Source organism: Natrix helvetica, assembly GCF_964273705.1.
Source record: "Natrix helvetica genome assembly, chromosome: 3".
NCBI classification, from domain to species: domain Eukaryota; kingdom Metazoa; phylum Chordata; class Lepidosauria; order Squamata; family Natricidae; genus Natrix; species Natrix helvetica.
Genome location: NC_138549.1, coordinates 66,406,918 through 66,420,553, shown reverse-complemented (window position 1 = coordinate 66,420,553; position 13,636 = coordinate 66,406,918). Strand labels below are relative to the sequence as shown.

At 38.2% G+C, this 13,636-nt stretch overlaps 1 protein-coding gene across 13 annotated transcripts in view; it reads right to left on the bottom strand.

The window, feature by feature from the left end:
• Positions 1–13,636, bottom strand: part of CEP350 (centrosomal protein 350) — a 93,782-nt gene that overhangs the window by 52,745 nt on the left and 27,401 nt on the right. For all 13 annotated transcript variants that reach the window (XM_081947367.1, XM_081947374.1, XM_081947368.1 and 10 more), the window contains 10 exons: positions 11,532–11,655; positions 10,048–10,637; positions 9,700–9,813; positions 9,336–9,449; positions 7,902–8,048; positions 6,149–6,795; positions 4,884–5,005; positions 2,917–3,893; positions 2,391–2,514; positions 820–974 (listed from right to left, as the gene is read on the bottom strand). In XM_081947367.1, the coding sequence (XP_081803493.1) occupies positions 820–974; positions 2,391–2,514; positions 2,917–3,893; positions 4,884–5,005; positions 6,149–6,795; positions 7,902–8,048; positions 9,336–9,449; positions 9,700–9,813; positions 10,048–10,637; positions 11,532–11,655 (3,114 nt within the window). The remainder of the gene's footprint in view (positions 1–819; positions 975–2,390; positions 2,515–2,916; positions 3,894–4,883; positions 5,006–6,148; positions 6,796–7,901; positions 8,049–9,335; positions 9,450–9,699; positions 9,814–10,047; positions 10,638–11,531; positions 11,656–13,636) is intronic.

The window sequence follows — 13,636 nt, the reverse complement described above, 5'->3', positions numbered from 1 at the left end:
TGCAGGAAGATGACACAAAGGAATGCTTTGACACACTCTGCCTCAGGGAGGGGCTCTTCTGTGCTTCCCCTCCTCATATGGCCCGCAAACCAGACAAGGCATGTTGCATTAGAAGCCGAAGCAAGAAGATAGCAGAAAAGGTCAGTTGGGGCTTGAAGTGCAAGGTAGCAGAGGGCCAAAAAAGCATAGGTGGGGGGAGATAGGTGAGTGGGGGGAATTGCAGCACCCTTGCTGTTGTAAGTACAGGTGAGTTGTCAGGTGCCTGCATTTTGATCATGTGGCTGCTACAACAGCCATATCTTTGGACATATGACTCTTTGTTCATTCCCATGATAACTTTTAAAGATTGCTGAACAAATTGTCCTATGTTGAGGCCTACCCGTATTTGTACTGGATTATGGTTCAAGTCATGATAAAACTCTTCATACAGCAATGAACAAAAAAGTGAAATTTAACAATGCATTTTATCAAATTCCTAATATTATACAATGGTACTAACATTAGAAACAAAAATTAGTAACTGAATAATGTTCCTATGATTGCTTGTGATTTAAATAATGGCCATTGCCTCCCAATTTTATTCAAAGTCTGTCAAGTTGGATATTTGGAATGTGGCAGGATTCTTAACCAAATACTAAAATTACCTTATTAAGGGTAATTTAAGGGTCTCTTAATATTTTACTTAAAATTAATCTTTATAATTGGTACTGGCCTGAAAGTCTTTTTGATGTATATTGTATATTGATGTATATTGTGATGAACTGTAAACTGGGCAGCAAACCTATCTTTGTAATAAACAAGCAGCAGAAAAGCTCTTACTTTTTTCCCTTCCTCTTCTCTTAGAAGATGCAGATGAACGAGAAGAACCTGAAGATGGTGGTCTTGAGGAATGATGGGTTAATTCCATAGTTTGGTGTTCATAAGGCAATTTTTTACTGGCAAGCTCTCCTTTCAGGTTGGTGCTACATGTGGCGCTGCCAATACAAGCATGAATTACACATCGTCAATATTTTTTATCTTTATCATATCACAGTGAAATCCGTCTAGTTTTGGTGAATAAACATAATTATGGCTAATTGATTCCTTTATACAGGGATTTTCTAACTCTTTGGTACTGTAACCCCCTAAAATAGTAAATTAATTTATGTAACCCCCACCATGAATAAAACTAATGATTTAATTGGGGTTAGAGTTTAATAAGAAATAAATGTACCAGTTATTTTCATCTGTTAAATTTAACTTATATTCAATTGAACTTTACAATGAAAAGTATTTAAAAGTATTAATTGTGTACATTAGAAATTTACACTAAAATTTAAAACCAATGTTTCAATAAGTAGGATGACTTTTCTTCTTTTTCCTGACATCTTACAAAACACTAGCAGGCTGTTAAGTTGCTTTTGGTTCTCCTTGACTGCAATTTCAGATTTCTCAGTTGTGGTCATTAAGTGATTATGTGGGTTGTTAATCAGAGCATCAGGAAAGGGCCACGGCTTCCAAGACATGATAGGGCAGGGAGATGGCCACCATATTCAGGATGTCTGGGCCCTCTCCTCATCCCATCAGCAAGAACAATCATGAGACTGCTGTGTTCACTACCTACCCTTCCATCCCCCCATCATTACAAATGATGAAGCTTCTTGGATTAGAAGTGATTCATTTTCTTCTTCTTCCTCAAGGAAGGAAAACACAGTCCAGTTGCCTTTTGAAAAAAGCACCTTTGAGACAATTATGACCTGGATGACTGAGAATTTCCATAGACATTTGCTGTGTTCACTGCCATTCCCACTGGATTTGAGGTCCATTCCTCTACTGTGCAGGAAGATTTCCTCTCCCTGGACAGAGAGGAAGAGAAATCCATTGGTGCACTAGGGGAATTTACTTTAAATCCTACATTGTTTCCACTTGAAATCTCCCCTGGCTTTCTGGGGAAGCCGATAGAGAAGATTGCAAGTGGTGATCACATGATTGCCAAGCACTTGGCAACCTATTGCCAAGCGTCCCAAATATGATCATGTGACCCAAGGTTTTATGAAACACAATGTTTTATGATGACCAGAAGTGCTTTATGAGCCATAAAGCATTCATTCCAAGGCAGCCATTATTGTAGAATGGCTGTTAAAAAACTGGTCATAAATTGAGGTCTACCTGTAATAGTTAGCAGTCCTAATTTAAAACATTCTAACAAAAACATTGGAATACTAACATTTTAAAGCTGACAATTCAGAATTTTCAGATAGCAATTTGTATCATTAAAGACTACTAGAATAAGACTATTGAGACATTAACTATTACACAATTCTATATACAGTATAACCACATATTATTCAATGAAAATCAATTTTCACCTCTCATTTTATAGCTTCATCCCCCATCTGAAAAATATATACCTGTGCTCAGGTGTAGACTTTTTGTCCACTGATGTACCACTACCTTGTGATGAGATGAAATCATCCTCATAGAAAACAATTGGAAGAAAAGATTGATGTGTTGATGATCCCTGTCTTGCACATTCTTCAGATCCCGGCAAAAAGAGGAAAGTGAAAATGAAATGCAATGAATATTTCAGAAGAATTTACATTTCAACAAAAGTTTAACACAGAGTATGCAAATAGGTAAAATGATCATGACCCGAAGACCAATCATACAAAACAACTCAGAAAATTCTGAATGGCTATACATAGAACGAAGAAAATATATTCTTTCCCTAGCAACGCAAGGAGGTGGAACTTTTTAACAAAAGATTGACTTCACTGCAAAAATGTATAGCAGCCGACATTTCTAAAAAAAAATTAAAAATGTTGTACATATAAACAGATAGTGATACCAGCAAAACTAGGCTGATTTCAAGAAACATTCCTTTAATTATTTACCTCACAAAATATCAGAGATATCAAAAGGTTTGTGTTTGCTCACCTTTCCCACATATATGACAAGATTTTGTAAAGATGTTTATCACACTATGTGAATTTCCCTTGACAAGGTCTTCCCATGGTTTTGGATCAGTCCCAATATGTGTGAAAATAGGTAAATAATTTTCTGCCTCCTTCTGGAATTCTTTTATAGATTCAAGACCAATTTTATCTGCAACACAGAACTCTTTTTCCTTTAATGCCTCAGCAATCTTCAAAGATGGATTATTAGACTTTTCACCTTCTTCCTCAGAGAGAAGACCATCACTTATGGAACCCACACCATCATTCAGATCTTCAGGTTTATTTTCAGGCCCAGCAGAGCAGGTTTGCTTTTGAGACAGATTTCCTAATATTCTTTCAGATATATTATTGCCTGGAAGACCGAGAGCAAGTGTATAAGGACTAATAGACTCTGGGAGCTTTATAAACTCATTAAAATTTTCCATTCCAGGAGGGTTATCATCAAAAGTTGCATGTGAATTGCAGGTTGCCAACATTTTCTCAAGCGTAGCTGAAAAGGCATCATCTCCCCTCACAGGAGAGCTGCTGGCTTTTGCCCAGCAGGTATCATCACCTTGATCCCTTTGCAACAAGTCATGTTCAGTATTGCATGCTTCTTCATCGTTAATGCCAGTCCCAGCTAATTTTTTGGCTTCACTTTCAATTCTATTTGAAAGAGAGGCTGCAGTTGTCTTTAGGGCTTCAATTCGGTTCAATTTATGTTTAAAATGATTAATGGGGGGTTGTACAGTTGATGACGTACATGGCTGAGGAGTTGAAGACATGGATCCCATAGCTGTGTTATGGCTCCTTCTGCTTGATGTTACAGATTCAAAATCCTTTTGCAAGATACCCATGTTATCCAAAGACAAAAGCTGAGAGAAAAGATCTCCATTCAAAACAGATTTTGAGCAAGGAACCTGCGTTATTGAACTCAGCTCCCCTGGATGAATCCTTAAAGGCTCCAGTTTATTATCCCTGTAAATAATCCATTGAATTGTCATCAGTTTACAGCAATAAATTTTAGACATTTAATTATAATCACCAGTACTAAAAATTGATAAACCTCTGGTGGCCAAGGGTATAGATATTTTGGAGGAATGACTTCAGTGAAGAGGGCAATAAAAATTATGTGGATTGTTGATTAGTTGTTCTTTTGGCAAGGAAGTTCCTGGATTTGGTTTTTATTGACACTCTATTTTTCACTTATGTAAAAATGATGGGAAACTGATACTTGGTACTATAGTTTAAGGCAGTGTTTCTCAAACTTGGCGACTTTAAGTCCTGTGGACTTCAACTCCCAGAATCCCCCAGCCAGCATAGCTGGCTGGGGAATTCTGGGAGTTGAAGTCCACAGGACTTAAAGTCGCCAAGTTTGAGAAACACTGGTTTAAGGGGTCTTTGGAAAAGAGTTTTGAGAGATACAAATAGCCCATCCCAACTGTAAAGACTCTCAAATAGACTTGAGATTATTGGGTTCTTGTTTTTCTCTTCAGCCTTCCTGCCCAACTAACTAAACACTCCATCTACCAATAAGACCACTAACATTCTATACATGAATTTAACGTTTAAATACAGTTTAACAACAGTAGAGTAGATAAACATTAAACTTATTACTAGCCCCAAATTTGAATGTTTTAAACTGAATGTAAATTCATCGTACAATATAATCTAGCACTTTTCATTTGCATTCCTGAAGAATCTTGGTACAGATATAGCTATGAATATACAGAAGAAATTATTCTTCATTTCTAATAACTCATGAAGTGGCATCTTGCTTTTCATGACATATTAAAGAATTTTATGAACATTGAATTTTAATAAATATATTTTCAAAAGTTTTAGAACAATATTTCAATATTCTCAGCTGCTATAAAAGCTGTATAACTAAATCATATATGAAACCATTATTTCTGATATTTAGTGTGTTCTACTTTCCTAGCCCTGAATACATTCTTACTTTCTTACCTTACAAGAGGATGAGGAGGCTCAGAGAGAGACATATCACTACTGGATGATGCACTAACAGGACGCTCCTGAACCTTGTTCTCTTTATCGGATTCTCCAGATGGTTGATATCCAGGTTTGGACTGCGAAGAAAAACTGACACTTTTTATAAAATAAGGACAAACTGAATCAATAATGTGTACTGGACTATGAACTATACTTTCCCATGACTTTCATGACTGATTAAGGATTTGAACATGGATCTTTTCAACATTAATTAAAATAACAGCTATATAACGACTTGGATAAATAGCCAAGGCTTATAACAGGGGTGAAATTCAGCAGGTTCTGAGGTTCTGGAGAACTGGTAGCGGAAATTTTGAGTAGTCCGGGGAATTGGCAAATACCACCTCTGCCTGGCCACAGAGTGGGGTGGAAATGGGGATTTTGCAATATCCTTCCCCGGAGTGGGGTGCGAATGGAGATTTTGCAGTATCCTTCCCTGCCACGCCCACCAAGCCATGCCCACAGAACCGATAGTAAAAAAAAATTGAATTTCACCACTGGCTTATACCCCATGAATATTATACCTGTATGGTTTCTAAATGTGTTCAGCTAAACATATCTAGAATAAATCTTCATATCTTTCCTTAGTGTAGAAGTACCAAGAGCAACTAGGATTAACTGAGGGCCAGATATTGATGACCAGAAAAGAATATAGGGCCCTTATCTACTTTGTGTCTGTCTGGGTTTTTAAAAATGCCTTAATGTGGGCTAATGTCTATTCACATCTTCCAGTATGCTAAAATTGTACATTGTACATTTGCAGACTGCAAGAGTGTTGGCAATTCTTACCCATCTTATTAATGCTAGTCTTACTTGATTCAGTCTTTGGGCAACCATGGAGTTTAATAGACAACCCTAACTAGCCTCTTTGAATTACCTCAACAACTTTAATAGTATTAAGGGGATAGTCTAAACCAGTGATGGCGAACCTTTGCGTGCTGGCCAGCTGACAGGGCAACACCTCGCGTACCCTGACAAATAGCACGGGTGCCATACGTTCGCCATCCCAGGTCTAAACCCTAGCTGACATGATATATATCACCTTAACATCTCAGAAAAAATACCCAGATGTTAATATCCTTGAGGCGATAAACTCAAGGAAATGGCATGCTATAAATGCAACAAATAATAAATAACAACTATTTCTGCTTTATTGCATGCATTTTTTTGAAAGTAACATGGAAAAAACACAGAAACTATTCCAACTTTTACCAACCTACCTGAACTTCTTGAACAGAGAGTCCTGTGTTCTCCAGCAATGTTTGTTCCATTAACAGTTTAGAATAAGTTTCTTGTAATTGTTTAGTGACCGTTTCAGATGTTGATGTTGTCTTTGTTTTATTGGCAACAGCTTCTTTTTGTTTCTTATAAAGTTCCTGGAGTCTCTTATTTTTTTGCTGTGCTGCCTCCTTTTGTGCTTTTTTTTCTTCACTTCGTCTCCTCTTCCTTTCCTCTTGTTGTCTCATAATATACTGGCGTACTTCCTTTGCATCATAGTGGCGTTTCTTTAAGTTAAGCTGAGTGTCTTCACTGATGGGAACTTTGTCTGATTTTTTTTTGCTTGGACTGTGACTTCTAGAAAAGGGACGTGGTTCTGATTCCTGATTTTGACATATTTCATTCTTCATTTCTAAATTCTGAGCTACAGAATCCAATTGCAGATCATCAAGAAGCCCACGGATTTCTACTGGCAAAAAATCCTTATTTACATGATCATCTCTCAGTCCCTCATTGTGAGGAGCAGCATCTTTTTTCTTCAGGTTATACTTTGCGCTTATTTTGCTCCATGAGCGCTCAGGACATATTGTGAGGGGTTTTACAGCCACAGGCATATTGCAGTCAGTGTCTGTTATTTGAGCTGGAGATACTAGATGGAAGCAGAGGAGGAAGATCAGAATTTAGCATTAGCAAGGAACTAAGATTCAAAGTCACATATTCATCTTAATATGCAGTATTTGGTGGGAAATATTTTTTAATCTATCTTATTTAATGAAATTTGAACATTATATCTAGAAACTACATTCTTTGATATAGAAAGAAGAATTACTTTTAAAAGATTGGAAATAATGTTGGGCAATAAAATAATATGCAACTGCAATGTAATTTATTTTAACCATTACCTGAAAAAGAATACATACAACTTTGAAACTGGTCATGAAATAATTATTTAGGCCTACAATTTTCATGTTCTCAGATTTTCAACTGCAACATCCAAAAGAGGTTGCTGTATGAAAGAAATTATATACAATAGTGGTGTCAAATGTGCGGTGTCTTGTGAAGTATTGTGACTTTTCCTCCTTTGCTAAAATGAGAGTGGGAGTGGCCAGTGTATGATGCATATGGCCTGTGGGCCGTGAGTTTGACATCCCTGATTTACAGCATAATCAGGCATCTATTCCATATCTGCAATTTTGCAAAACTGGGTATGGTCAGCAATGGAGTAATTTAAAACTTCAAAATCTCACTGCCTTTATAGAAAAATGATAACAATTTTTATATTATTTTCTTTGAAGATTCCTTTACTAGTAGCAAAATATGACATGAAATATTGCTAAGTGGTCAAGCATAGTGAATCTTAAGTTTTATTTACCACTATTATTTTGTCTCTAAAAAAAAGGAATATATTAGTAATTCTGCGCTATACAGCAACAGACCCCAACCTTTCCGGCTCTAGAGAGAAGGGATGGTATCACACCTGTGCATGCCGCTTGTGCAAATGAGCTTCATGTGCTCATGCGCCAGCCATGGCCTGGGGTTAGGTCCCCCTGCTGAATACTGTTCACTCAGGCTTTGAAGTGAAGTTACCCATCTTTATTTTGTGATTTAAAGAACTGTGTGCAATATGATCTAAAGAATAATTGTTCAGAATTAAGTTCCATTTTGTGCAGTGTATGACACATAATGTGAACCGCTGCTTTTCACTGGCATGAAAATGCTCACACCCAGAGAGAGACACAAATATATTTAACTTACCAGATTTAATAGATTTATCTTTTTCATTCCTGCCACTAGACAACAGCTGAGTGTTTGGCTGCTCTTGTTTAGACACTGGACCCAGTAGTTTCTTTGCTAGTCTTTGTCCATCCCGCCAGGATGTTGTACTTACTGCGTTGGCAACACCTAAACCAAGAAAAAAGATACAAAACATTTTCTATTTCTTATTGAACAACACACCAGTACTCTATATTTTAAGGCAAGTATGTGGATAGAAGTGGCAAGAAAAGGAAATGCATTGCTATCTCACCCATTCATAGAATGACAGCATCATCATAGTAGTAGCAGTTTCTTCTACTGTTCTCCCAGAGTTCTTTCTTCATTGCTTTTTACTGAACTAATGTTATCAACTTCCAGGGAAGTAGCAGCGGACTGAATAAGCTCCACAGAGAGCAGAGCTGATGACCATACCAGAAAGAGGAGCCAGTAAATAGATCAGCTCCTCAAACTCCGAAACAAGGAGGATTACTCACAAGTGCTCCTTAGAGAGGATCCCCTTGAGGAGACTATATAACAGCAGTGTCAGAGTTCTGGGAGCCAAGAGAAACTCATCTCACCAAACATTGGTTACGAATAGTTTGGAATGGACATTCAGTTTGCCCATTTCCTCTCTTAATCATTTTTGGAAATGGCTAGTTTAATTGCTTTTTACATATGCGAACCTTAAGAAGGGCAAGTTTGGTTAGAATGGATAATTTTCGTTCAATTGTCAGTGAAAGAAGTTTCATATATGTTTAAGAACTTAAAGCAAAATTTACTGTTCAGAAATAAACAGAAAAAGGGTGATGAGCAAGTTGATTCTGAAAAATTACAAATGGACTAAATGGGCCAGATTGACAGGAAATAAGACTTTGAAACTAAAAATCCTTCCTGTGATTTAAAAAAAATCCTATTAGAATACATGAAGCTTATGAATCTAAGCACAAGAAAAATAAAAACGGCCTACTAGAGACAACTGGAAAGAACCAAAAATTATTTAAAGGAGAGGAGGCCTCTAATACAGAATGGGGGAAAAAAGTATTTTAACTCTGGAAAAATACATAGCAACAATGTGAGGACTACCTGTATTGTTCTTTCTGGTAGATTTTAATGGACTTTTGCTGATTCAGACTGAATGACGAGGCTTTATTAGCAAGTAACAGATAAAAGATGAGATATGGGATTTTTGATTGAAATTGTTTACACATCTTTTTTGAAAGGTTTAGGGATAATTAACTGAAATTTTTGTATTTGTCTTGATGAAAGGAGAACTCATTTCTTTGTGTAACTTTATTTTTTCCCTTCTCTTGAAAAGTATAAGCCAACACTGATGATTGTCATGAATAAATTAATGAATGAAATTATAAAACTTGTATGCCAGCTGACTCTTGGTTGCTCACAATAGTTAAACAAAAAAAATACAATAAAATGCACCTGATTTAGAATAAGGGCTTGAGAGTTGTGCAATCTTCTGAGTTTTACGCACTGGTTTGTGTCCTTTTTTTTCTTTTCCTTCAGTAGGTGTCTTTATTGCAGTCAAATCCTCTTCTGAAAAATATATTGAAGAACCATTAGTACATCAAGCAAACTCCCATCAAAACTACAGGAGGATGTTATAGCAACTATTATTAACTCTCAAATCAGAATTCAAGGTATGAATTAAGTTACCAATTTTATTTTTTTCTTTAAATTTACAGGGCTTCGAAGTATTAGTTACAGGCTTATGGGTTAAGTAGGTTAAATATATAATATCACTGCTTTTAATGTAAATATTCACAAAATTACTTTGGCTATTTACCTGCCAACTGGAATTCTAAATCTTGACATAACTCTCTAGTGAGGTTCAGAAATTCCTCTTCACACCATACCTTTCCATCAGGAGTACGAATCTTGGCTTCTGATGGATTGAAACCTAAAAGAACAGCACAATTAATTTTAGCAGGTTAAAATAGTCATGACATTCTATTTAATTTCAAATTTCTACTACATGGAAGTACCGGTAGCTGAGAAGTTTCTATCTAAACACATTCAATATTAACTGGGTTTGTAATTGATCCCAAGAAAGGAACAATTGAAATCTTAGCCTTTATTACACAACCCCTAGATTTTTTCTCCCACATATACATTTTATTTACAAATTGTGTACCTTTATAGGAAGGAGCCATGGGTGCTGTTGCCACTTTTCTGATTTTAGGAGTCACTGTATTTTCAGGAGCTGTAATAGTTATAGGATGATCAGAATGTTCAGGATTATGTCCTTTGACAGTCAGTTCATCTGAACACTCCCATTGCTTTCTAATTCGTTCTTTTAGTTTTTCCAGTTTACCAGCATGCTGATGCTGCTTTAAAATATCTAATCTATGGGCACTTGAGGTACTGGCAGAAGAAGCTGAAGATTGTACCAATTGTAATTCTTTTAGTTCATTTTGGATTATTGAACTTGGAGATGTTTTTGTATACTCATCTCCTCTGGATTCTTCACTTTTTTCTTCTAATTTTGTATGATTCACCACATCTGAACTTTGCAAAGCATTAATTGCTGGATGGTCATTCAAATAGCGAACAATAGTTTCATCTGTAGAAAATGAGCTTTTCAAATCTCTGCCATGCAAATCTGGTTCTCCTTTGTCATAGATCATGCCACTTCTTTCAGCTTTATTCCCTGCTTCTTTATACTTCAGACTTCTGGCCTCCAATTGGCAAGAGGTTTTATAAGATGGTGAGCACCGAGAATCTCTAACAGAAGCACATTAAACATTAAAATAAAAACAAGAACTCTAATAAGCCAATGCTTGTCATAAAACAAAAACAACTTTGAAATTGAGAGAAAGAGTTAAGCAATTATAAAATCTTTTTCCTCCTGTCATTGAGAATGTCCTATCATCCAAGCCTTTTCATTTTGAAGCCATAGTTCTAAGCAAGATAATTCCTATTCCTTCTTCAATTCCAAGAATTGACAAACACAAAACTTGGATTGGCATTTTCACTGCCAAATATCCAATGCACCTTGGCTATAAAAAGCCAAACCAAAAAGTCCCCTTTCTATGCCCACAGCATGAAACAGCATAGGAACTTTCTTAATAGTCATGATATTATTGTAGATATACTAAGCACATCTCTTTTTGCAAATAATGAGCTAAAACAAGAATGCTCCCTCTCTTTCCAGATAAGAACATAGCGGGAATGTGATATATGGTACTTGCTCCCACCAAACCAGAGGTGAAGGGAAAGCACTCTAGTCTTTGCTAAAGAAAGACAGATAATATAATATAGGAGAAATCTAATTTCATGAATTGTACTCTTCTCCAGGATAAAATAGCATCAAAGATTCAAGTAGGATAATTTCTTCACTTAGTATATTTTTCCTCTCCCAAGATCCATTAACGCCCTTCCCTCACTCTTAGAATAGTGGTGTTTTTAGAACACAGCTAGTATTTTGATAACTTGGTAAAAAGTCTTCCAAATTGCAAGCAATAGAATAAGCAAGAGCTCTATTTCATGAAATCTTTTAAAGGCGAAACAGTAATTATATCGATAAATTTAAGTTCTTCAAAAACAGCACATAATTATGCTTACACATTATTTCTATAACCCCTGCAATGGTAAAATGACAAAAGTAATCAAACTCACCTGGAGGAAGACAGGGGCTGACGAAATTCAACATGTCCATTCTTACTCACGTTGCTATCCAAAGTGGTAGCACGAAGAGGCCTGCGTAAAGAACTTTCCTTGTTTTCACTGGAAGACCTGCAACCTGAAACAAAAATCAATGTCTTTCATGCATCTCTAGGGATTCAATAAGAAGTCAAGAACAATGGTAAAACATTGTATTAACATTAGATAATCTTTCAATATAATTTCAAGTTTGTAAGTACCCACTGAAAAATAATTGATAAAAGAGCTGCATTAATTATGCACACATACACATGTGAACTTTTTGTGATATTACCAACAAAACAGTTACACAATAAAGAATAATTTATTAAGCTGGATAAGTTGTGACTACTAAAAGTTTGTGGTAGGGGAACCCTGTCACCAGTGTGCAAAACACTGATTTCAAATTTAGAAGTGTCTGGAACTGCTAAAGAGATATAATTAAATTTTAAATGTTGTTCTATGCTTTACTTGACATTTGTGCAGAGGTTTGGACACTATTCAGTTTCAATTGTTTTACACTTCCATACTCTATCTCATAGCAATGAGACACTATAATCCAAAGTACAGGCAGTCCTTTCTTACTTACCACTTAGTTAGCAACTATTCAAAGTTCTGATGTTTCTGAAAAAATAACTTTACTACTGATTTACAACCATTTACGTCAGTCATGTGATCACCATTACCATCAGTACATATTGTCCTATGACTATAGGTGACCTGTATTTTTCCCCTTTCCCCCCACTTCTATAGGGATTGGAGAGGAAGGGATTGCAAGAGATATAGACCATTGGCTTACCTGAAGGGTCCTTTTCTGTGCACCGCGGGAGAGTCCAAGCAATGGGTTAATTCAGTCTGGTTGCCCTTGGACTGAGGAACTTTTTTTCCTTTGACCACACCTCCTCGTGTGGCCACTCCCCAGAATTTCGATAAAGTCAGGAACGTGAGGATGGAGCGAAGCGCCAAGAAGACAATCCTGTTGACATGAAGAACCCGAATCCCGGACAGAACATCCAGGGCGGGTTGGACTCTCCCGCGGTGCACAAAAAAGGACCCTTCAGGTAAGCCAATGGTCTTTTTCCTGTGCACCGCTTGGAGAGTCCAAGCAATGGGACATACCCAAGTTATTGTCCATCTGTTTACCTTCGGGGTGAATGTCGGGTCCAGTCTCAAGACCAACCTGTCAGGATATACCACGCATAGGTCCAGTCGAACGGACAGGGCCGCCGGCTCTGAGATCCGACAGGCGGACGTAATGGCGATAAGACAGGCTGTCTTGAGAATCAGGTGGCGTAGGGACGCTGTGCACAGGGGCTCAAAAGGTGGAGAGGTGAGTGCCTGCAAGACCACAGATAGCTGCCAGGTAGGGTAGCGATGGACTGTGGGAGGCCGGAGGTTTGAGGCACCCTTGAGGAAAAGGCGCACCCTGGGGATCTTGCTGAGGGGCAAGAGAGGATCGCCAGACCAAACGGTGGAAAGGGCCGCCACCTGGCGACGGAGCGTGTTGGGAGCCAGGCCATTGTCGAGTCCACCCTGCAGGAAATCCAAGACCCAGGAAACTGAAGCAGTTGCCGGGTCAATCTGCAACTCCTCACACCATTTTGCGAAGGTGGCCCAGGACGGCCCTTGTTGTAGAAGGACGTCTAACTGCTTGGATGGTGCGCACCACCTCCTCCGACAAACCTTCGCCCCTTAGCTGGTCCCCCTCAAGCAACAGACGGCCAGTTGAAGCCACTGAGGCTCCGGATGGACAATGGCCCCCTGGCTGAGGGAGACCTGGCCTGGAGGAATTCACCACGGAGGAGACACCGACAGGTAGACGAGGTCGGTGAACCACGATCTGCAGGGCCAATGGGGGGCCACGAGAAATACCTCTGCGCCCTCCGCGATGATCTTGGTGATAACCTGCGGAAGGAAGGGCAGAGGAGGAAAGGCGTACAGAAGCTTCTGGGGCCATCTGCAGCGCAGGGCATCTGTCCCCTCTGACCCAGGGTGTTGAATCGGGAGAAGAACCGCTGAAGTTGCGCGTTGTCCCTGGACGCAAAGAGGTCGACTGTCGGCGTGCTGAATCTGCGGGACAA